Source organism: Daktulosphaira vitifoliae, unplaced genomic scaffold, assembly GCF_025091365.1.
Source record: "Daktulosphaira vitifoliae isolate Bord-2020 unplaced genomic scaffold, ASM2509136v1 Scaffold_4, whole genome shotgun sequence".
Taxonomy (NCBI): Eukaryota; Metazoa; Arthropoda; class Insecta; order Hemiptera; family Phylloxeridae; genus Daktulosphaira; species Daktulosphaira vitifoliae.
This window is the reverse complement of record NW_026099575.1, coordinates 3,921,475-3,947,484: the sequence shown is the minus strand read 5'-3', so window position 1 is coordinate 3,947,484 and position 26,010 is coordinate 3,921,475. Positions and strand designations below refer to the sequence as shown.

The window sequence follows — 26,010 nt, the reverse complement described above, 5'->3', positions numbered from 1 at the left end:
TTTATATCCACATAAACGTTTATATAATTATTTCCTATGGTTTATGCTATTGAAAAATACAATTATCAAATTAACAATACTACGTGTTTGATATATTTTTCATTAACGACAATATTACTATAAATAATTACCGTAAATTCGAAATTGAACCTAAGTATGTAATGCCACATCTAGCCATTCATTTTTTTTTTTTTAATAACAAATGTATTACAAAAAGAATGCTAAGGACAGAAACTGGGAACAAGCTTGTGTTTTATTTAAATTCACCGAATTTTAAAAAGCCATATAATTTTAAATACTATGTAATTTCTATTTCTTATCTCATCACTCTCTTGTCAGTTTTCTTCATTAATATATACTTAATATTTATCCCCATCCGATTCTATTATTACTAGATAATATTATAATTTTATGTCACATCTTATACTTGTCATATAATTCCAATCAGCAAACGATGCGTAAAATTGTACACTACAGGCAGTTTGGTAGCGAGAGAATTCTTCATTAAGATATTAATTCGCCATGGATGTAGATGCCCCTACCTTTAAAAAGCAATTTATTTGTCACCAGTGGCTAACAGTTGTGATTCAAAAAATTGTTAAAGTATGGAATCAGCTAGTCAATTATATGTTTAATTATCAAGATGGCACTTGTTTAGCAGCATTGCGTATGATATTTGGTAAATATTTACTAAAAATATTTTAAACATTTTTTTAAATTAAAAACATTATATTTGTAGGATTTCTCATGTTAATTGATACAGTTGATGAACGAGGATTTTGCCGTGTTGAAAAACGATGGATGGAATCCGCCAAGTGTTATTTTCCTTTAGTTGACTTTATACAGCCATTACCAGGTGAATGGATGTGCTTGGTTTATGCTACAATGTTTACAGGCGAGTATTATGTATTTCACTTAGACACCTTATTACACATAATAGTTTTCAGAAATTTTATATTAAATTATTTATTTATTATGTACAAATTATTTTAGGAATATTAGGCATTCTTATTGGTTTCCACTATCGCACAAGTTGTGTTATCTATGCTATTCTTTATTGGTATATACTTTTAGCTGACAAAAGTGCTTGGAATAATCATTCATACCTTTTTGGATTACTAATCCTATTATTTTCCGTTATTGATGCACATAACACTTGGTCTGTCGATAAAATGTTGGGAAAAATACCAGAGAAGACTTCTAATGTGGTACCTCAATGGAACTATATGCTATTGAAAATACAATTTTTTATTTTATATTTTGTGGCCGGTTTAAAGAAACTGGAGCCCGACTGGCTATCCGGTTACTCAATGATGTCGTTAGGATACCACACAGTTTTTAGACCATTCAGGTAGGATTTAGTTTAATGAGCATAAAATAAAAATTAACATTTTTTTCCTTAGGTACTTTTTTCCGGCTAAGTTTGTTGATCATTGGATAGTGCATGTATCTGGATTCCTTATAGATCTTTTATCCGGTTTTGGTCTAATATTTCAATCTACTAGGAAAATTACACTTATTGTTCTAATAGCTTTTCACTCTATGAATTCAATGATGTTTTCCATAGGTAATATTATAATGTAAACCATTTGAAAAAAATGAGAATTAATTCGCATAAAGATTACAGAAGATATTGAAACCCTATAAATAAATCATTCCACACTGATTATTTATTAAAAATGTTCAGTGGTCAAAGTATTTATAAATGAAAAAACAAAATAATAACACATCCATATAAAATATAAAGAAACTTTTAATTATTGTTCTATAAAATCAAACATTTTCAAATGTCATACAAATAAAAATTTTCTTTAATCAATACTCTAATATTTGTTTAAAGGTATGTTCCCATATATGTGTACTGCTATGTTACCAGTATTTTGTAACACAGATTGGTTATCTCAAAAATTATCGAGTCTTGTTAACTATAAACCATATAATAAACCTACCCCGCAGCTACCGTCGCCTCTTAAACAAAATCTTATAGTGGCTGGTATATGCATTTATACAACATTGCAAATGTTTTTACCTTACTCACACTTTATTACACAAGTATGTTTTATTTTATCATGCTCTATCTTAATATTTTAATACTTTCGATTCCAAATAAATAATTTTGTTGTAAGGGTTATAATGGATGGCGCAATGGTTTGTACGGTTATTCTTGGGATATGATGGTGTACAACATTGATGTAGCTAAGATTCAAATTAAAGTAGTTGATCATAGTCACCACGAACAATTTTATTTAGATCCTCACGTAAGCAATAATAAAAAAAAATTCTTACCTGTGTAATTTTTCATACACTGGGATGGCACTTGAAGAAAACACTGATCACCCAAAATAGTTTGAAAATTCCCATCTCTCTACAAAAGAAAACGATTTTGGGAGATGAAGGAAAACTAGAGGGTATAAACTTATTCCCTGGATTTTTTGTGGGAATATTAAGACAAACTTATACCTACATTAGATATTGATACAGAAAATTTTAGCTCTAATTCAAATTTATCTTTATGTTTAATTATATTGAAACTTTTTCTAGGCCTGGACAGAAAATAGCAAATGGATATTACACGGTGATATGATACGGCAATTTGCTCAATGTGCAGCTGCCAATATGCCTGATCGAACAAACATTACAATACACATGGACATATGGGCATCATTAAACGGTCGTTTTCATCAACGTTTGATTGATCCCCAAATTGACATACTTAAGGCCCCTTGGTCTCCGTGGTCCAAAGTTGTGTGGTTGATGCCCATAATGCGTCACTTAGATAAATGGCGGCCTTTAATAGTTGACGCCAAGAACCAAGCACAACTTGATCTTATGTTTTTGGCCGATTTCCCTGGTAAAAATGTATATATAATAGCACTACCTATGTTCATGAACGTTCATAAAAGGTTAAATCAATAAAAAATTAAAATAATGTATTCACAACTTGACGTGAAGTTATTTAATGTTATATATCCTATACCTATATCTTTACTATAAATTACAAAAAAATTAAATACTCTAATATAAAAACCTTAATAAATCCAACTTTTAAAAAGTTACAACTACTCCTATATGTTTATTTTTTTATGGTTATTTTATGGCCACTATAAACAAAATCAGATGCAAAAGTTTAAGCGCTTAAATTGAAAAACGTTGTATCTTTAATAAATAATTGTTTGTTGAAATAATAATTTACTTTATACCCCTCATATATAAATATGTTTTTCAGACGTTCAACTCATATATAATTATGCATTATAAGTTACTATTGTAAACATTTTATCGATTCATTTAAGTAAAAGTTTAAAGGTAATTTATTTCAAAAAAATAATAATTTAACGTTTCGGACACTATTTTTTACAAGCTAATTTGATTTTTTATTTATACAAACAACATTTATTATTTTATTTCTTTTAGGTATGAAAGTTCATAATTATTTTGATAATGACACCGAAATTATTTTATCAATACTAGAAGGAGTAGTGACTGTCGATGATGGTGAAGGACCCGTTCAGTTAATATCAGGAGACGCAGCTAGTGTGAACGGTGAACATGCTATCACTACGATGAGTACTATGCCATCATGCTATATATACATAATAAATAATACAATATCTTCTGCTAATGAAAATCAAAAAATTACCATAAATGATCAAAAAAATATCGATTTGCAATCTCGCTGTTCAACTGTTTGCTATAGTTTTATTTACAGATTAATAACAAACTTAGCGAAAATAATGTTTCTGATGTAAAATATATTAGTCAAATTTAGTGGAGAAATTAGCATAATTAGTACATTGTTAATAATTTAATCAAAATGTATTATTTAAACGTAACGTTAAATAAGTTTAACAATTGAATTTTAGATAAACAATGTTTAATGAAATAAAAATGAATTTTAAGTATAAATTATATTAAAAAATAATCAAGAAACATGCAAGATATATTCAAAGATTATTTGTTAAGTAAAATTTAATTTAAAAATTGTACATTAATTTCCATTACTTTTTTTTGTACTTGAAGTAACAATATAACGTTTATACAATTTGTTTATTTTAAATATTTAGATAATAAAAGAAAGTTTCGCAAGATATTAAAATTTGTATTTTTTATTTTCCTTAATGATTAAAGCATAGCTAATCCAAGTTGTTCGGTCGTGATGAAACAGTTTGGTAGTTTTCATCTCTTCAACAAGAGCGCGACATGCCACAACTGGTTTATCTGTTGGGGTAGTGTGTGGCAGTGATCGTGAAGGATTCATTCGCGTACCGGCCTGTCTAGAGTATTCATGTGAAGTGTCACGGATTCGGTTGTTTTTTTGTACGGCTTGCCTTTGATGGTTTTTATGGTTCAATTCACTGTGTTTTGATTGCGTCGGGCTCAATACAGTAATTGATATATCAACAATATTCATTCTGGTACAAGGCAAGGTCAGAATATATACATATTTGTTTTTGTTTAAATATTAATTTGTTAATATATTTGTGTTGTGTTCTTGATATTATTCTAACTAAATAAGTGTACTAACCATAGATATAAGAAAATTCATTGTAGTTATTATATTGGAATACATATTTAATTCGGTAAATAAATTACAGTCCATTAAAAACGTTATTTTTTAATTGTATATAAAGGAACCTTTAGAGACGTGATTTCATTCGGCGATTGGTCGTCCGAGTATTTCGCGTCGCACACAAGTAATCTAAGTACTAAAATTTTTTATTTAAAATTTTCAGTAAAACAATCAAAACTATTAGTTTTCCATAAGTTACTTTTGGCTGCTCTATATTTGGGTACTCATTTCTACAATTTACCAATAATTATTCAAGCTAAATTTTTTCATAGTTTGGATGTAATTAATAATTAGATGTAATCAAATTTATTTATTTTTTCTGCACTTATTTCCGTTATGCCTTAATTATCCAAATCTGTATTATTTTATTTCAATTAGTAAATTCTAAGCTATAATAAAAATATAAACCATTTAAATAAATCATGTTTTAATTTTGTCAAAATGTGTAACATTTCAGGTAATCAATACTAACAACCAGAGATATAAGTTGTTACTTATCTGAAACAAGTTATTACAAAATACTTTTATATAATATATTATTCCAAAAACAACTGTTTAAGTAATTTTTCGTAAAATCATAAAGTAAAAATATATTATTGTTAAATATGTATTAAAAATTAAAAATATAATAAAATTTTATTCAATTTTTATTTTATTTTAGCTAGATTTGTATTAATATATTTATAGATATGTATTTCGATTATTATTATTTTTTTCTTATTTATGCTATACAAATAAAATAAATATTATTAATTTAATAAGATGTAAATGAAGTTTATTTCTATTTTCAAAGATAATTAAATATACTTAAGCCATGCGCCTCATGCAGATCATATTCTTATACATCGTTATCACACATATGTACATAATTATTTTTGTAATTTCAGAAAAGAAAATTAAATAATTTTACAAAACAACTAAATATTGAATATCTAAAATATCTTACCTTATTGCCTTAGTCTAGAGATTTAAAAAGTGACTTATAATATAGTTACAACAATAATATAGTACTGTGGATACATTTTGATATTAGTAAAGTATAACCGATATTTTCATGAAATATTTGGCGTATTAACTTAATTATAGAATCATTTGTCGGTACAGTGTTACTACAAATTAAAGTACAACATATCTCTATTTAAAAACTTTTCTCGCTACTTATTCGCAGCTGTGAAGTTCATTGAGTAGTTTTATTGTAAAAAAGTTGAATCTGTGTATTAATATTAAAAATTAAAAAAAGTTGATTATAATGATGTTATAATATAATAATGATTTTAATTTAAAAATATTATGTGTATAATAATAAAATTATTTTTAATTTTCCTAGTAAATTAGGCTAATTAATTATATGTAAAAATAATAATTTTAATATTAATATTGGTTATGACTCATTATTGACAAAAATTTTCATAATTGTTTATTATACATTATACAGTGTTAAGTAAATAAGGAAACAGGACAAATAATGAGAACAATAGAAACCCGTTTTCTTACTTACGAACATCTATACACCTAATTCATATAATGAAAAATGTGGACTTTTTACTAATTAAAGTCCTTTTTTTAGCAAATTTTATTCAATAATCGACAAAATTCAATCCATACCTCTTTAGAAATTTACTCAAAAATCATCCGTCAAAATGTGTATAAATATTTTTATACCACAATATTTCTTAACATGTTTTGTATCTTATTAAGCATATCTTTTCACATTTTTTTCATTGCAATTTGTAGAATTCTGTAATTAAACCAGACTAAGTGAAAAAGGAAAAAAAAAACAAAAACTAACTGCCCCGGGTGAGGATCGAACTCACGACCTTAAGATTATGAGACTTACGCGCTGCCTACTGCGCTACCGAGGCTTGTTTGAATATTGATGTTACAATGTCATTTAAAGACTAAAAAATAATTTTTAATTTTATTGATATTTAAATTACTTATTGTCATTATAAATGTATATTATTTACATTTCTTATGTTTTATAAAATATTTCTCACTGTATTCTAACATAAACACAAATTTTTAACAATTGTCTTTTTTTTAATAGTTTTCAATTTTAAGAAGAAATGATATGTCAGAGAATACATATTACTCGTAACATAATTTAATAATTTTACGAGTAAATTATTTGTATTGCTAATTACAATTATTAATTAAACTCGCCTATTTATAAAGTATAATCAGTATTATGTGTTTTTCAATATAATTGTATACTGTTTTTTTTAATAACCAATCTATATTAAAATTCATTAAATTTTAAATTTCATAATTAAACATAATAATTATATAAATAAAAACTTAATGTATAATTTTTGCAATAGAACTTTTTGAACATTGAACTATATTTATTATTCATTTTAGTTTAGATCCAAAGCTGAAATCGCAATTATAATCGTGGCTATAATAAATGGCGGTTCTCTCTTTTCCGGACTCCATTATACCGGTCCCCAACTTGTACTGTTTTTTTTTTTTTTTTGATAATTGTGTCGACCATAAATATACTATTGTAAACTGAGCGATATTTTTGTAGTCTATATATCTAGACTATAGTAATATAGACTGGTTCTGTGTATTCATTATAATAGACAGTTCTCATCTTTTCCATAGAAATATTTTAATAATTTATAAAATTAGATACAATTTTAAAAACTCAACGTAGTAGGGATCCAGCGTAATAACCTCCATCAGTACAGATTGAAATTTAATAATGTAAGTAGACATCACTGTATAAAATACTTCAATGCGATTGTTTATATAGAAAGACTAAAAAAAATTGAAAAATTTTAATGTATATTTTACAAATATCTTTGGATGTCTATTACTTAAAAAAAATTGTAGGCGTATTCATTTTTTTAATCATAAAGTACATTTTATGAGTTCTTAAAAAAATTTGATCTAAAATTAAAGAACACAAATGTTATGAAACATCATCAAAGTTTAAGTAAAATAAAAAATGTTGTATCCATTATTATGATTAAACAATTCTTGTATTTAGGATTTTGATTAGATTTTACATTTAATTGGGGCATATATCTTTATTGATTATAATCAATGAAGTAAGATGTATTTACTATACAGAATACTATTCTTACCTATTAAGTTAAGAATTAAAACTTTTATTTCTCTTAGTAAAAAATAGATTGCTATTTTATAAAAAAATTTAATACCTACTTTTTTATCCCACGTTATTTTAAATTGCTTATTGTCAAATCAAACATTTTGGCAGGGTTAAAATGTTTATATATATTAGAAACTAAAGATGAAAATAAATGAAGCATATTCTTTATGTAAAATAGTATGAATAATACGATTCAAGAATATAACAATAGTTCTTTCTTAATCTATTGATAAATAAATATTTTCATTATTTGTATACTATGAATATGATGTTATTATAAATGGTTAAAACATTGGTTATATATTACAGAATTATATTCTAAAATATTTACAGTTCCATTGTTTAACCTTTGTACACTATTATCAATTAGTTATATTAGATCATTTTTCACTATCTTAGAAGAATAATCATAAATTAAAACACGTTTATTGGTCAATACGTGAGTTTATATTTTATCTTAATATACCTATGATGCACGTTTAATTAGTCCTATGTTGATCTACATATAATTATTGAATCATTTTCTATGTTTCTGTTCATTTACCTCATTGATCTACTAACAATAATAAAGATTGACGTTTAGCAGATGACGTCAAGAAAAATGTTCAAGTTATATAGAGAAAAATATTGACTTATTGCCTAAAACTATCATTAAATTTCTGGCTTTTTAATTCTAGTTAACGATTACAGTATTCTTAATTCTATTTTTTTGTGTAAAAATGTTGATTCTCAACAAAATTATTCGCTTTGGAAGTAATATAACATTACATTTTAACCGTATACCAATATTCCAAAGAAGTTTATCACATTACCCAATAGACGATAGATTTTTTGGATTAAACGAAGAACAAATCCAGGTAAAAACTTTAAATAATTTTTTTATAATTTGATTTTATAAAAAAAAATAACTGTAAGTGGAAAAGTAACAAAATCTAATATCTAATAAAATTTGAATAAATGAAACATAAATTCTTATACATGATTTTAAAAATAAAATAACTGTAATATTCTTATTCAATGTGATCAATTATACTATTTGTGTTCCCTTTTACGGTTTCAGCTAAGAAAAACTGTCTTCGATTATGCACAAAGAGAGTTGGCTCCAAAAGCAGCTGAAATCGATAAAACTAATACTTTTCGTGATTTAAGGGTAATAAAAATGATTCATTTTTAATTATACGACCAAAGAATACTACACAAAAAATTGGAACTATAACTCCTTGGACTATTATCGCCTACTTAAAAAAAAGTATTTAGTACGATAAAATTAACAAACAATTTCTTTTGACAGATAAATACTTTTTGCGTTCCTTCAAAAAATTCTTAATGTTCCCTTGTTTAATACTTTGTATAAACTCCTCCTCCTCTCCTGTAAACTCTTCCAAAATTTGTACCTACTTCCATATGACTAGACATTTACGTTAAATTTATATTTCCTGTAGAATTGATAATAAAAATGTATTACAGAAATGTTGGCAAGAATTAGGATCACTTGGTTTACTGGGGATAACTATTCCACAAGAATTCGAAGGAACTGGTGGCAGTTATATGGATCACATATTAGCCGTTGAAGAAATATCACGAGCATGTCCAGCCGTAGGATTAAGTTATGGAGCTCATTCAAACTTGTGCATGAACCAGATTCGTTTGAATGGCACACATGAACAAAAAAAGAAATACTTACCTCCAGTTAGCATTGTCTTCATTTTAATTTATCTTTCTTATTTGGATAATACAAAAATAATTGTATTAAATTATAACATAGATAACTTATACTTTATCCAACAATAACCGTGGTAAACATAAATTATCTTTTCCTAGTTCACAAATCTTTGTTTTCAAAATAACTACATAACTATACCTTACAAAGTATTTTCAAAAACTCCATATACACGTGAGCATTTATTTCACTATTAGTAGCGAGTATTAACAATTAGAAAATAATTTCATCAAAAAAAATCACTGGTTGGATACTATTACTTTTAAATGAAGGCGTAGGTCCTATTATTTTTATTGTTAAGCATTTTCAGTTGTATTCTCTTTCGGCTCCAGGTAGCCAACATATTAACAAGTGCCAATCGTACTTAAGTTTAACCCTCCACTTCTGTAGACCTAAGATAAAAATTTGTTAATATCTTTTTATTTAACATAGAATTAATCTATTTTACCCATTATATCATCAAGTTATCTGAATTTATACTCGTAATATATTTCAATAACATAATTTTATAATTCATTTTAATAAATATTCTAGCTATGTAGAGGTGATGCTGTTGGAGCTTTAGCCATGTCAGAGCCAGGATCGGGTTCGGATGTAGTTTCCATGAAACTAAAAGCTGAGCGTAAAGGTTCGCATTATATTTTAAATGGCAATAAGTTCTGGATTACCAATGGTCCTGATGCCGATGTGCTTGTGGTAAGGATGAATAATTGAAAAATAACCATTACTTTGTTTCCTGGGTGCCGAAAATATTTTTTACATTAATAACAAAAATCGGTTGGATTTGGTAATATAAAAGCTAAAAAAAAAAAATTGTGAAAGAGAATAGCTAGATTGAGTATTCTGCAATTATTTGGTAATTATTTTTAGTAATAAAAAAAAAATCTTATATAAATTGCAATATTTTATTGAATTTTATTAAATGTTTATACAAAATTTTTCAACATAATCCAGTAATCTAATATAAATAAAATATAAAATATATTTTCCAGACATATTGAAAAAAGTAAAATGATAATTGAATTTTTTCAATTAGTATGTACCTAGAAGTAAAAATTTAATAAATTGTTTGATTATTACTTTTAAGTCTTATTATTATTTAAAACTTGTCGTTAGTACTCGTACTTTAAAAAGCATAATTTTATTTTTAGGATTGACTGACATTTTTGCTATCATAAAGCATTTTTAATTATTAATTTAAATTTAAACCAATTTCTAAGAATCTTGTTATTTTATTAATGTAATTTTTGTCAAAAGGTTTACGCTAAAACAAATCAAAACGCCAAGCAACATGGAATATCAGCTTTTATCATTGAAAAGTCGTTTGAAGGATTCAGCACAGGTCCTAAGTTAGACAAACTTGGAATGAGAGGTTCAAATACGTGTGAACTAATATTTCAAGATTGTAAAGTCCCAGGTGAGATCATTTTTATATTCGAAGTATAATATAAGAATTACTAGGAGTAACTATAATAATTAATTAATTCGTTTTTTTTTTAGTTAATTTTCAATTAATAATGAAAGTAACACAAGTGTACATAGTATTTCAAAAAATGTTATTTATTAGTTAAAATACAAATTTACAACAACCAATAGCGTAATTAAGTTTTGTTTTGGGAAGAAGTAAGAATAAAAATTTTTTTTACTTCCTCTTCAAATGAAAAAAAATGTACCTTTGCCATATAATTTTATTTATCATGGGGTGAATATGAATGTCATATTCTCTCCGTGATTACACTACAATTTACAAATGTTTTTGAATAAATTAGCAATTTAGATCCTTGAAATTTGCCCCTTTGTATAACTTTTGAGATTAAGATTTAATGAAGATTCAGGTCAATTTATTAATACTATATTACTTGAGCCTTTTTAGGCATTAATTTAAATAATCAAATAAATAATTAAATTTTTTTTTAGTCGAAAATTTATTGGGAGATGAAAATAAAGGTGTATATGTTCTTATGAGTGGACTAGATTTAGAAAGATTGGTGCTTGCTGCTGGTCCGGTTGGGTAAGTGGTGTACATATATTAAACTCAATTATATATTTTTTTTTTTACTATTTCACATAATATAATAAATATAAGGTCTAGTTGTTATCGATTATTTTAGAGAAAGTTAAGAATTAAGTATAGCATAAGCGCAATTTGAACAAAATTTTTGGGGTATCTAACTTAATTTCTCTTCTCTTTAAAAATATTTCTTTATAAATTTCCATATATTGTTCAAAATTTTTGCAGAATTACGGGAAACTAATCTAGACCCCCTAGAATGTATTTTAAATAGTTTAATGTAAATTTTCGTCCAAATAACAAAAGTATAAAAAAAGTACCTGTAATAAATTCTAAGACCACCGACATACATTTTCTTCAGTTTTTATGTTTCTGATATAACTCATGTCTGAATTGCCATTAATTTTACTAATTAGTTGAAATTAATTTATATTAATATTAATTTGTTTCACTGTTTTGTAGCATAATGCAGTCCGCTGTAGATTTATCATTTGATTACGTACACTCCAGGGAACAATTTAACCAAAAAATCGGAGAGTTCCAATTAATACAAGTAAATAATTAAATTGCTTACATAACAGGATTATTAAAAAAACATGTTAATATAAAAAAAAATTTAAGAAAATTAAAATTTTCTATTAGATCAATGTAAATTTTGAAATGTTTGGTGTTATGAACATGTTTAAAACATAAAAACACCGTTACATAAAGATTATTCAAAATTTAACATTTTTTTTCAGAATAATTCTGAATAAGTTGTACTATTTTATTTTTATAAATTTGGTTAGCCTTAACTTGTATCTAAAACATATAAATCTCAAATTTTACTGATTACATGACATACTTTTTTTAGAGTAAAATTGCTGATATGTACACTAATTTGAGTGCTTGTAGAAGTTATTTGTATAGTGTGGGAAATGCATGTGATAAAGGTCATAAAAATAGCAAAGATTGCGCAGGAGTTTTACTTTTCTCTTCCGAAAGAGCAATTCAAGTAACTTTGGATACCATTCAATGTTTAGGTAGGAACAATTACATCTTAGACGTAATGTAGTCAAATTTTTTTTTAATTTTTTATTAATTGGGAACTTTTAATAATAATGCACATTTCTAAAATTTTAGAGACCTAATTCTCTCACTATACTACATCATACTGTGTTAATGTATTATAGTCATCTCATACATAGTGTATGTATGTGTAAACAATGTGAGAAAAGTAGGGGACGTTAACGTTAAGGAGATTATTAACTCTTATAATAATAACAAATAGTCATAAGCTTATTCTTAGTTTAAAAAAATGAATTTGTCACGTAAAATTTATTACCATAATAATAGGTAAAACACATTTTAGGTTGATAAAATTTATCAACCTAACAAGTCCTAAAAATAAAATTGAATTCTATATAACAGGTGGAAATGGTTATATAAATGATTATGCTTCTGGTAGACTTTTAAGAGATGCCAAACTCTACGATATTGGAGCTGGAACTAATGAAATAAGAAGGCTTGTCATAGGAAGATCACTAAATAAAGAGTATGCTTAGTTAAATATTTTAGCAGTCAAACTTGTAGATAATGTTGAATTAAGAATGAAAGCTAAAATAAAAATTTGGTAAAGCAGTTTTGATGATTAATAATAAATTAATATTTTGAAAAGATTTTAATACTTATGTTACAATTTTAACTTAAGTATAAACATTTTAATAACAAAATAATTGTAAGATAATTAATCATACAAATACATGTGGTTAATTAAGTAATTAAAATTATATTTATTTAATTAAAAACTTTAAAAATTAACAAGGTAACACATAAATTAGATGTAAAAATAATAACAGTAAATAAATTGCTTTCAAATTATATAAATTAATTACATATCAATGTATAAGTACAATTACATTTAAATTTTAAGTTGAAACGTTAACTTTCTGGTAGTCGTGTTTTAAATAATTTAATGTTTAAAAAATTATTTGTTTTTTCTTTGTTATATTTTTAAAAACAGTCAAAGTAATATCTACTATTATTTACTCAAACACATTAAAAATTTGATCATAAATTAAATCAATACACCAAGTATCATTATTTTAGTTATACAATAATATAATAAAAAAAAAAATCAAGGACACAAACAAAAATTGCAATAGGAATGATTTTATTAATTTCATCCAAACTAGGAATGTCTTTAGACAGTGTAGAATCATATACTGTCATCATATATTAAAAATTTGATCTATATTTTGTTCAAAGATTTATAGTAACTTGATAATACCTCCCATGCAGAGGGTGCCATGAATCCAGATGGTGGTTCAACACCATCCTTAGCAAGACCTAAAATAACATTGATAAATATGTACAACACATAATTCATATATTTAAAAAATATTATGTATATAACATATATTTTATAATAATATATTAAAATATATATCTACCTCTCATTTTTGTGCCTGAAATGAAATTGAAGTCACTATGTCTAGCTGAATCATAAAAGTCCATGGCCTTTTTGGTTTTATCATAAGCAGCAACTCTGAAAGGGATAATTTCCACATCAGAAAGTCCAGGAGCCATTGTCAACAAACGAGCACCATGAGTGGGGTCATACAAATCACGAGGAGGGTTTCCATCAGGATGTGGAACTCCAGCAGGATCTCTGCCGACTATGTAGAAATTAGCTCCAGCGCACATACGAGCTTTTGCATGCCATTGTACCTAAAAAATCATTAAAAAATTAAAAATGGTTGTATATGTTTATTTATTTAAATAAATTATATTAACTTCAGTTGGTCCCGCATATGTCATTGGTGATGGAAATATAGCTAATACTGTACTATCTGGATCCAGTATTTTATCTCTAAGTACAGCTTTGTGCTGCTGAATTCTGATATTAAGAGGTACATCATCTTCTTTTGTCCATCCTCCAAGTGGGTGTAATAAAAGAACTGGTTTTTTATATCCCCTTTCTAAAAGTTTTTTCTTTGTATCCTAATAAAATAATTTTATTTTAAAAATCAAAACATTTTTTTTTTATTATAATTTAGAAACAAACCTGCATTAATAAGGCATGTCCATTATGTATAGGGTTACGTAATTGAAAGGCAAAAATTGCATCAGCTTTCATTTCCCTCCATTTAGCTCTTAACTCATTGGGTGTAAAACGCAAATCATCAAGACCATCATTCCACAATATACGTTCAATTACATCAAGATTGCCGCCAACAAGCCAATCGCCACTTTCATTAATAACCTATAAATTAAAATATTATTTGATACACTAATTAAATAAAACCTATTATACTAAATTACCTTAATATAAGGATGATTAGGATGAGATGTTCCAAATTGACGACATACTCGTTCTTCTTTCCGATGAGGAAAGAAAGATGGTTTGCGAATTATAGCTACAGGTTTTGAATTATACCATAGAGCAATTTCTTCACAGCCTATAAGTTTCTCTTTTTTTTCTGTGGTAATTGGTAAAACAATAGGAATAGATTGGTTGATATCTTCAGAAAAACTATTAAAATGTAAGGCCTAAATAAAAATAATAATATTAATTAGTGTGCAAACACTAATAAAAGAATACTTCATATTACCTGTAAGTATTCTTCTTCATTCATAAATCCATTTAAAGGAGTTGCCCACCCCTCAGCCAATACTTGTACCCATTGCATATCTATCTTTCCAATATCAAGTCTAGGAAGCTGCATAGCTTCTTTTTTGGTTTTTTCAATCTCATTTTCTGATACAAATAGTTCTGGTACACGTGATACTTCATGATTGATTTGCAGGGGTATAATTTCCTTTAGTATAAATTAAAAAATGATTACATGTCTATTATAAAAATAATAAATTAATTGTTATATTTGATAACATGAAAATGTTTATAAAACAAAAATTGATCACTTGTAAATATTTACAAATTGCTAATAATATTTAAAATTAAAACTGTACTAAAAATATTATTAATTTTAAACTAAAAATACTTAACTAAAAATTATTAAAAATAGCAGACACGTATTTCAAGAACAATGTTAACATTATCAATGCTAAACACATACAGTATGTGTTTAAATAAATTATTTTATAAGTAATTTAAATTAAAATTTAATCTTACATTTTCTTCAAGCATTTTTACAACTTCCATAGTACTTTCTTCAATTGATAAATGTACTGTTTTGAGTACAAGCTCAGGAGCATCTGGTTTTTCATAAACTTGATCAACTCCAGTAAACCCTGAAAATTTTTTTTAGATATTTTTGCTTAGTAACCTAAATATAATGTTTGACTGAAAATGTTTCATTCATGTAATATTTTTTAGTTTTTTCTACCTTTGATTTGGCCTGCTCGAGCTTTTTTGTATAATCCTTTCACATCTCGTTCTTCACAGACACTAAGTGGAGCATCAACAAATACTTCAAAAAAAGGTAGATCAGCTTCTTTATGAATTTTTCTAGCCATTTCCCTATCCTAGAATATTAGAAAAAAATAATATATATATAAATATTTTTTTTTTTATTAAATATATTATTTTAAGATTAATTATATTATAAAATATATGTCACCGTCAGCTTTGTTTGCTGAGTAACAAATCAAATCAGTAATTGGAGTCACTGTTTCTTTCTCCAAAAACATACTAACCACCTGTGCTGGAATAAAAAAAATAAAGAAACCAACTCTTCTAAGTGGTTACATTGGCCCCAAATAGGTAGTAAGACCATTAAAATATAAATTATTTTATTTTAATGAAAAGAAATATATTTATGTTTCATTCAAAATAAAAATTGATTTTGATATCATTTTATCTTATTAATTGAGATAAAATTTGGTAAATAAGTAGTCATTTATAACCTAGATATAAAAATAATAATGATTCTTTTCCTATTGAGTCCTTAAAAAATGTTTTCTCAATGTATCATTAAATTCCCACCCTGAAATAATGCTAGACTGAAATTCCTGGGCAACTCACATTTATGTCAATTGTAAAAAAAAATTGATCATTGATCAATTGATTGTCTTAAGGAAGATAAGAAACTATAACATAAAAAGTGATTTGATTATATAATTTTTAACTTTCAGTCTAGAAAACCTTTACTTATTTCACTTTTATACCTTTATTATATCTAGTCCATTTTATCAAATTTTACTTTAGAGACATTTTTTTTATAAATTTTATGTGTTTTATTTTTGTATTAATTTTATATTTCATTTATTAAATAGTAATTTGTTTGTATGAATTGTATTTGATTTTTAATCGGTAATTAGATGATGGTACATTACCAAAACTAGTAGTTTTAAATTTTTAAAAAAAATTTTATATGATTTACTCTAGGTTAACTTTGATCATTTTATTTTATTATTAATAATAAATGAACTATTTACAAAGAGTATAAAAATTATTTGTTCATTTAATTTTCAGTTACAAAACGATCATTTTCAAAATAACTTTCAGAGATCCCCATGTTTTCCAAACCACTAGTAACAGCGGTTTGGCATTACAAATGAAAAATCAGAATTTTCTCGTAATCGTGAGTAAATTCTGAACAAAAAAATTAAGAATTTAGTTATAAAATTTCACTTTAAGATAACTTGGAATAGTGTAAAAGTTAAAGGGAAGTAAACGAATACATTGTTGCTTTAACACGTTCAAAAGGAATACATTCCAAAAAAAAAATAGTATACATATTAGTTGCGTATACAAGGGTATTATAAAACAACAAGTCAAATGAATGAATGATAATAACAAGATGTTAGAAAAAACATAAACAGATTCTATCATGTACGCGCCGAAAACGTTCTAGCCTAGGTTTTTAAAACTTAAATAAATTAGAAAGTGAATCAACTTACTAATTATGCAAGAATAATAAAATCTAATTAAATAAATTATGAACAAATTATTTAACCACTTAATACATAACTCTATTTTAAAGTGTTACATAAAAAAATATTTAATCACCTTTGTATTAATTCTATTATTTGTTTTTCTATAATTCTAAGACCTTTTCAAATTAAACTTATACAATTTATAATGCACAATAAATATGATTTATTTTACCTGAGTAAATGGAGAGACAAAACTACATAAAGTAACAACTCCACTGTCAGCAAACAATTTTGCAACTTCTGCTACACGTCTAATATTTTCTTCGCGGTCGTCAGGACTAAAGCCTAAATCTCTATTTAAGCCAGTTCGCATATTGTCTCCATCCAAACCATAAGCCGGTATACCTCTGGATACTAAATAAGCTTCTAATTCAAAAGACACGGATGTTTTACCAGCGCCTGACAAGCCTATAAATCACCCGAAAAGTTTATAAACGTAATTAATTTATAATCTATTAAATAAAAAAATTGATTGCCAAGATATTTTAAATACATTTTGATTTACCTACACAAAAACAGAATTATAGTCATAACTAGCCACAAATATTATTTTATATTAAAATGATACTTTACATTTGTTTATGATTCTTGTTTATGTGTTAAGGTCTTAGTAATATGTTACGCATATACTTAAATATTTTTTTTATACAATGTATATAAACAGTACCCATATAGGAGTTACTTTAACGATAAATAAATAAGTAATTATTTAAAAATAAAAAATATAATTATAAAACTAACAAACCGGTAAACCAGACAGTACAGCCACGAAATCCCCGAACGTTTCCCAAAACTTGACCACGTTTATCTCTAGAAACATGATGCTTTTGTACGGTAACATTTGTAGCCACCTAAATGAAAAAAGCACCAAAAATTTACATAGATAATAATTTATAACGGTAGAAAAATTTAGGTTCATTAAATGAACAAAAATTATATATATAGGTAAATTTTGTAGATATTTAGGAAATTTGAACCAGTATGATATCAAAACTATTTGATTTATCAAAATATGTAATATTGCTAATCATTTCAATCGTTTTTATAATTTGGCTAACTAAAATATTCTTAAATTATAACTGCAACCCTTACGGCTTGCTCTGTACTAAAATAGAGCAATTTCATTAATATAAGTACATAGAAAGTATAAAGAGATCTACAATGTATAAATATTGTTACTTATTAACATAAATTTAATGCAGGAATTAAAATCACTGTTAATTTTTTATTATTTGTCTTCTAATATATATTTAAAATAATTAATAATTGTTATTAAACGAAATATATAAGTTAAAAATGTTTGAATTGACAATCACTACAAGTTTCTAAATGCTGTTAAATGCAACGAATGAGGCTGGGTACAGTGGGGTGTACTCCACTGAACCCGGATACAAAGAACAACCAGAATGAGCCTTTATACTATTGAATTGAGTTTGTCTGTCAAAAAGAGAAGCTATACAATTTTATTAGACTTGGTAGCCATTATTTATATTTATAACATTTTAAAGTATGAAAAATTAAAAAATATTTTTTAACCTGTCAAAAAAATTTAATTGATTAAATTAGAAATTGCTTAAATTTTTATAATAAATCCCATTGTTCATTTTTAGTATTTGAAATAGCTCAACATTTTTTAAAAATTAATATGTAACATATTTTAAAAGATAAATTACAAATAAAATGACCAAGAAATAAAGATAAACTGGATTATGAGACAAGAAAAAAGTAATGGATGAAGCAATATAAGCATGGTGAAGATATGACATAACTATGACAGATATATAAGTTGTTAGATCATCGAGGATGATACTGAGGTAAGTTTATTATAAAACCTGTTAACGAGGCAGGAAATATCGACGGTCATTGCTCCAAAACAAGAAGTATCGAGCTACTTTCTCTAGTGAAAGCTAGATGACCTTGATTTGCGAAAAATATCATAATACTATACTAATAACAGTTAAGTCTATAAAATTGAATTTGCGACATTTTTTTTTAAGAGTGGGATTCTAATAAAATAAATTTTACTTGGAATACGTATCAAAATGTAGGCATTTTGCAAAGGGCTTATCCCCTCAGAAATTTATCAAAATTATATGCATTGTAATATAAAAATTATTTTTTGGAGGGGAAATAAAATTAAACCTCTCCACAAATATGACCAAAATACACTTATGAATCAAAGTCATATCCAACACATCGAATAATATAAAAAAATCGATGTCTGAGAGGGATCTATACACCCTCCGTAAATCCGCCACTGCCAAATTCGTACAATAAATTAATTTAAAACAATGCTATATTTTTATCATTCAAGTATCGTCATATAAAATAACTTACTTGAGAATAATTTAAAAAAAAAGTATTAATAATGTTATCGATACATTTTTACAGTTAAACATTTTATGTATTACCATTAAATGCAAATTATACATAAATATTAATATTATGACTTGTTAGGAGGTTAAGTGTTTTTACTAACATATTATTAAGAAAGTTGCGTTTATACTACACGGTAAACATTTATTATGCATAAACTAATAATTACATCTTAAACTAAAAATAATTTTTGAAAACACTTGTTTTTTAAGGTATTTTAAAGAATAATTAACAATAGTTCCGCAAGATTAAAAAAAAAAATTATCATTGTAAAGTTTAATGATAATACGAGTTTATCCACATATATAATAATATATTTATGTTTTGAAACATAAAATGTTTGGTAAAAAAAAAAAAAGTTATTACAATATAAGTGTTGCTAAAGGATTATTTATCTTTTTATTTAACATTTCAAATTATTTACAATTTATATACATACTTCCGATTTGATTATACCATTTCGGACCGATTTTGGTCTTATGTTAGCCAACATAACGAGTTTTGATTACCACAATATATATTAAGCTGGAGTTCAAAAGTAATTCAACTAAATGTAACGGAAATATAATGTTTACCAAGCGAACACGTTATTCCTTCTGACCGATAGATAAAGGATTGCGGCGATAGTCTATAAGAACAGCGACATGCTGCTGTAGAGGAACTTCCCCCTTCTTAAGCCATGACCTCCATTGCCTAGATTTATTAAAATCTTTCATCTTCACAATATACAAACATAGTAACTTCCTTGCCACAATACATTTAACTATATGTTTATAATGACACTTTCAATGATATATAAAAAAAAAACAAATTTTCCGCGTTCCCCTGTGGTTAGATACAATTGATATATTCAAAAATTGTTATTACATCATTATATTATATGTCCTAATATTTCTTTAAATTTTATTAAATAATGACTGAATAATTTTCACCACAACAAATCTTTTCGAATCCATTATCGTCTAAATGTCTCCATCAATGCGGTTTTGGTAAATTTGTGCAACACTTTTTAAAGTATTCAAGGATTAGGAAAATACGAAAATTGCGATGACCACAATTAATAATTGACATAAGACTTGTCAATCAATTTGTCTCAAATAATAAGTTATACTGTACACTATTGACGAAGGTCGCTGCGTAGAAGTACATTATAATAATATAATGAAATATTAAATATAGCAACAGGTATTCAACATAATCATCAAAACATGGAAGAGGCAACACAGAAACGTCATGTAAATTGTTGTAAGAATGATATATTGCAAGTCTTCATGAATGGAAATGAGATCACAGTGAAATGCATTACAAGTCATAACAATGCATAATTTATAATTATGAGCTGTTAATTTAAAAAAATCGAAGCATATATTTATACAATAAACTAGATTTTTTTTCCTATACTACTAGACTTTTTTCCTATATTTTATGTAAAAACTATTTTGTAATAAGAGAAAAAAGTTATTAATAAAAAAAATTTATGTATACGAAGTATATGGAAAAATATGTCTGGCCTCAAAAAAGATGGCGGCTTTTCGCGAATTAGCAATCTAGTTTATTATCTTTATCTGTAAAACGAAGTTAAAAAATACATTAAAGTTAGCTTTAAATTAACTTAACATACTTTATTCAAAATTATCATAACTTAATGAGTTAATGAAATGTGTTAACTTTTCATAAACTATATAGTTCTGTCATATCTCATACAAAATTGACATTTTTTAAGTGCAAAAATTAATTTTCCCGATAACACTAACTTATACTTTTCAGTTTCACGAACGAAAATATGCTTTATTTGCACAAAACAAATTTTGTGACAAATCAATTTTAGGAAAAAGCCACAGGGTTGTTGAACAACTTTTACCAAATATTTCAAAATCAAACTAAATTATGTTTACATTGTTCCATTCAGCTTTCATAGTAGTGTTCAACCCATAAATTCATAAATTGAATTACAAGGGAACAATTTGATGAGTAAATACATCAACTAGTAATAATTGCCTGGCAATTGAACTTAATATTTTATCAAATTGAATGTATGAGAGAAAAATTTTTAGTTAAATACTTAACCACAAGATTGCCCTCGTAACAACCAAGGTCAACGTAGTTTTTTAAATCTGTTAACAAAATAATAACAGTAATTGTTTACCATTAATGTTACAAAAATATTAAAAATGTTGTCTGAATTTGTATTATTTTTTGTAACGTGGTTTTAATGATCTTATATATATATGATGATATTTCGAGTCATCAAACCAATGATCCATGAATATAGTGTTGTATAATAGACTTCAATTTTGTTATTTAAGGACAAGGTCAGTTATGAATAAAATGAGTATTGTACAAGGGAGTTGTGACATTGGTTCATCAACAAATTCTTAATCTAAAAAAAAAAAAAAAAAAAAAGTAGTTGGCTTTATGTGTTACATTACCTAATATTTTCATTAAATTTTAAATCTTCACAAAATATTGTATCTCTACTTAATATTGTACTGTCTACGTGAAACAAAATAATTATGTATTGTCATAATTAAAAACAATTTTATAATTTACCCAAAAAAATCAAGCATATCTTTCCGTACAGTTTTATAATTAACCTTGATATGTAAAATTTTATTGAATAATAAGATAATAATGATAATAGAGCTAAGATAGTAATTTCTAATTATTTTAGTTATTAGTAATATATTGTATTAGTAAAATTATATTTGTTTTAATGAATTCAAAATAATTGACCAGAGTTGAATTAGGCAGATGCTCAATGGAACTATGAATTGTTGAAGGTGAATATTTTTTAAGTATGATAATATTTCTTTATTTTAGGTAGTAAATAAATACATAATTTACTAAGAATATCATAATTTATGCTTAAATTTATTGAAATAAATGTGTATTGAATGTTTTGAAAATAAATTTGTAGAAAAACAATTTTTTTTTTCCGAAATTTCTTTTTTCATAATAAAATACATTACATTAGCTCTAATTATATATGTAGCGACCAAAACATACGCAACGAATATTCTCGAATGTTCTCGTTATCAAAAACCTTCGAGAAACTTCGATAACGCCATAAGATAACCTACGCGGGTATAGAATATTCTAGAATTAGCGAGAGCCTTATCGGAGCTATATATATATCGGAAGAATCAGTCAGTTCAGTTAGTTCAGTTCAGACTGTCTAGTCCGCGATACGCTACACGACCGCTACACCCCGCCGCTGTTGTCATCGTGTATTATGTTTACTTCGATTATTTTATTTTTCCTTACTGTATATACATATATTTTCTTTTAGTGTTTATACGTCTATTTTAGTGTTATAATTTTGTTTAATAAAAGTCTACCGCCATTTAAATAATTGTGTGTTGTAAGATATAACCCACAAATTGGTGACCTCGACGTGATGGCGCAGACAGACGAAACAATTGCTCGAGTAGCCGTCAAGATACCGGATTTCATTTCGTCAGATCCCGAACTTTGGTTTGCTATGGTCGAAGGAAGTTTCGCCAGCGCGGGAGTCACTGTTGACAGTACAAAATTCGGGTATGTAGTTGGAGCATTACCGCCAAAATACGCAGTGGAAGTCAAGGACATAATTATGACGCCGCCCTCAGACAGTAAGTACGCCAAAATTAAACAAGAGTTGATAAGACGTCTTAGTGCCTCCCAAGAGGAGAAAACACGCCAACTTTTAGAACGCGTTGAGATTGGAGACCGTAAACCATCACAATTTTTACGCCATCTCCAAAGTCTGGCCGACTCTTCTGTTCCGGAAACGTTATTGAAGACACTTTGGATGGGCCGTTTACCGAAAAGTATACAGGTAGCGTTGGCAATAGTGAAAGATAGTAAGCTTGAAGATCTCGCTGTCCATGCGGACAACATCGCAGACGCATCGGGTCCTTTACTACCACAAATAGCAGAAATGTCGAGAAGTGACACTTTTGAAGCCATGTTGAATCTTAAGATTTCTCAACTTAGTCTAAATATTAATCAGGAGATTGCAGCGTTGAGAAGTGAAGTGGCTGCGTTAAATACTCGCCCCTCGCGTACTCCGGACTCAAGACCAAATACTTACCGTCCAAGGTCACGATCTCGAAGCCGCACTCATCATGGCGCAGACGGAATATGCTGGTATCATTGGCGTTATGGATCCCAATCGAAAAAATGCAAGGAACCTTGTAACTATAAATCGGGAAACGGGACGGGTCATCACTGATGACGGCCAGTGAGCCCGGTCAGTTTCCACGCCGTCTTTTCATCACAGACCGAACTTCCCAAACTCAATTTCTCATCGATACGGGCGCCGACTTGTGTGTTTATCCACGTAGTGCTGTTCCAGGCCACCGCGTAAAAACCGATTACGTCCTATCAGCCGCCAATGGCACGCCTATAAACACCTACGGCACTATCACGCTCAGCCTAAACTTCGGACTTCGTCGAGATTTCACTTGGAGATTTGTGATTGCGGAAGTATCCAAGCCCATCATTGGTGTTGACTTTTTAAGTTTTTACAATCTTTTGGTAGACGTGCGCAATCAATGTCTATTAGACGGACTTACACAACTCACCACTCGTGGTCACGCCGTCAAGTGCTCAATACCATCTATTAAGGTCGTCGTGGGAGAGACGAAATACGACGGTTTACTACGGGAATTTCCAGAGATCACTCGACCGTTTGGGACCCTGAAGGATATCAAACACAGCACTAAACACTTTATCCCGACGACACAAGGACCCCCGGTATCTTGTAAACCACGACGCTTAGCACCTGATAAGCTTAAGGCAGCAAAAAAAGAGTTTGAAGCTATGATCCAACTAGGCATTATCCGACCATCCCAAGGACCTTGGTCATCACCATTACATCTAGTACCAAAGAACAAAACAGATGCATGGCGTCCTTGTGGGGATTACCGCGCTCTAAATGCCCGGACTATCCCAGATCGGTACCCTGTTCGTCATATACAGGACTTCGCGCACTTTCTCCACGGTAAAACGATTTTTTCAACTATCGACTTGGTTCGAGCGTATAATCAAATCCCTGTAGCTGAAGAAGACGTCCCTAAAACTGCAATTGTGACACCATTTGGACTTTACGAATTCCTCTTTATGTCTTTTGGACTTCGAAACGCAGCACAATCGTTCCAACGATTTATTGACGAAGTACTCCGTGGACTTGATTTTTGTTTCAGTTACATTGACGACATACTCGTGGCATCTGTTTCTGAAGAAGAACACATCAAACATTTACAGATCATTTTTGAGCGACTACGCGAATACTCTCTGGTTCTCAATCCTAAAAAATGCGTTTTTGGACAACCAGAAGTAAAGTTTTTGGGCTACATGATTTCTAAAGAAGGAACACGTCCTCTACCTGATAGAGTCGCTGACATATTGAGCTACAAGAGGCCAACGTCAGCTAAGGGTCTACGACAGTTCTTAGGTATGTTAAACTTCTATCGTCGTTTTATACCTAGAGCTTCAGATGCACAATCACCACTAAGTGATCTCTTAGTACCTAATCTAAAAGGTAAAGCACCTATTAATTGGACACCAGAAGCAATTTCAGCGTTCGAGAAATGCAAGGAGGAACTCGCCACAGCCACGCTTCTCGCGCACCCATGTGACAACGCTCGACTGGCTATTGTAAGCGACGCTTCAAACACAGCGGTTGGCGCAACTCTCCAACAGTTCATCAATGACGAGTGGCAACCCCTCGCCTTCTTTTCCAAGAAACTCACGGCGACTGAGACAAAATACGGAGCTTACGATCGAGAACTTCTTGCGATCTATCTCGCTGTCAAACATTTTCGGCATATGGTGGAAGGACGCGAGTTTGTTATATACACCGATCACAAACCTATCACTTTCGCATTTCAACAGAAATCGGATAAGTGCACACCACGACAATTCAGACACTTGGACTTTATTTCACAATTCACCACGGATATTAGGTACGTTCCTGGTAAACAGAATATCGTGGCTGATACCCTATCACGCGTGGACGCATTATCAGACACGTTAGACTACACTGCTTTAGCAATGTCACAACAGGGAGACGACGAATTGAAAAAGTATGCACAAGAAAACACCGGATTGCGACTTAAGCAAGTGGAATTACCAGGCACGAATGTCTTAGTGTTCTGCGACACATCAACTTCAATCGCCAGACCTTTTGTTACAAAGCCTTTTCGACGAACAGTTTTCAATACCATACATCGCCTTGCACATCCAGGAGTTAAAGCCACAGTGAAGCTTGTAAAACAGCGGTTTGTGTGGCCAGGAATTGACGCAGATTGCAGACATTGGGCACGGGCATGTGTCGAATGTCAACGAGCCAA

At 28.0% G+C, this 26,010-nt stretch overlaps 5 protein-coding genes, 1 long non-coding RNA gene and 1 other non-coding gene across 7 annotated transcripts in view; 4 read left to right on the top strand and 3 right to left on the bottom strand.

The window, feature by feature from the left end:
- The first annotated feature begins 240 nt into the window (after window positions 1-240).
- On the top strand, window positions 241-3,929 carry LOC126904144 (vitamin K-dependent gamma-carboxylase). Its single transcript, XM_050682897.1, has 8 exons — window positions 241-679; window positions 740-895; window positions 994-1,351; window positions 1,404-1,567; window positions 1,841-2,052; window positions 2,127-2,258; window positions 2,542-2,851; window positions 3,415-3,929. Exons 1-8 carry the CDS (start codon window positions 523-525, stop codon window positions 3,747-3,749), a joined length of 1,824 nt encoding a protein of 607 aa, XP_050538854.1. The 5' UTR covers window positions 241-522; the 3' UTR covers window positions 3,750-3,929.
- A 2,430-nt stretch (window positions 3,930-6,359) lies between these two features.
- On the bottom strand, window positions 6,360-6,432 carry Trnam-cau (transfer RNA methionine (anticodon CAU)). The gene has a single exon. It is a non-coding gene; the product is annotated as a tRNA-Met (tRNA).
- Window positions 6,433-6,810: 378 nt separating this feature from the next.
- LOC126904621 (uncharacterized) lies at window positions 6,811-7,938 on the bottom strand. Its single transcript, XR_007703783.1, has 3 exons — window positions 7,742-7,938; window positions 7,393-7,465; window positions 6,811-7,333 (listed from the first exon to the last, which is right to left on the bottom strand). It is a non-coding gene; the product is annotated as an uncharacterized LOC126904621 (long non-coding RNA).
- Window positions 7,939-8,202: 264 nt separating this feature from the next.
- LOC126905513 (isovaleryl-CoA dehydrogenase, mitochondrial) lies at window positions 8,203-13,041 on the top strand. Its single transcript, XM_050685249.1, has 9 exons — window positions 8,203-8,545; window positions 8,749-8,838; window positions 9,156-9,377; window positions 9,943-10,104; window positions 10,666-10,825; window positions 11,326-11,419; window positions 11,882-11,972; window positions 12,273-12,441; window positions 12,830-13,041. Exons 1-9 carry the CDS (start codon window positions 8,408-8,410, stop codon window positions 12,961-12,963), a joined length of 1,260 nt encoding a protein of 419 aa, XP_050541206.1. The 5' UTR covers window positions 8,203-8,407; the 3' UTR covers window positions 12,964-13,041.
- Window positions 12,894-21,005, bottom strand: LOC126905509 (bifunctional 3'-phosphoadenosine 5'-phosphosulfate synthase). The gene is made up of 11 exons (XM_050685245.1): window positions 20,115-21,005; window positions 18,045-18,150; window positions 17,472-17,707; window positions 15,748-15,886; window positions 15,534-15,652; window positions 15,013-15,219; window positions 14,723-14,950; window positions 14,466-14,663; window positions 14,195-14,401; window positions 13,852-14,128; window positions 12,894-13,747 (listed from the first exon to the last, which is right to left on the bottom strand). The coding sequence occupies exons 1-11, from the start codon at window positions 20,166-20,168 to the stop codon at window positions 13,650-13,652; spliced, it is 1,869 nt and encodes a 622-aa protein (XP_050541202.1). The 5' UTR covers window positions 20,169-21,005; the 3' UTR covers window positions 12,894-13,649.
- Window positions 21,006-22,397: 1,392 nt separating this feature from the next.
- Window positions 22,398-26,010, top strand: part of LOC126905516 (uncharacterized) — a 45,682-nt gene continuing 42,069 nt past the window's right edge. Inside the window, exon 1 of the mRNA XM_050685258.1 lies at window positions 22,398-22,455. The gene's annotated coding sequence lies outside the window, so the exon portion shown is untranslated. The remainder of the gene's footprint in view (window positions 22,456-26,010) is intronic.
- LOC126903932 (uncharacterized) lies at window positions 23,073-23,888 on the top strand. Its single transcript, XM_050682510.1, has one exon. The coding sequence runs from the start codon at window positions 23,073-23,075 to the stop codon at window positions 23,886-23,888; it is 816 nt and encodes a 271-aa protein (XP_050538467.1).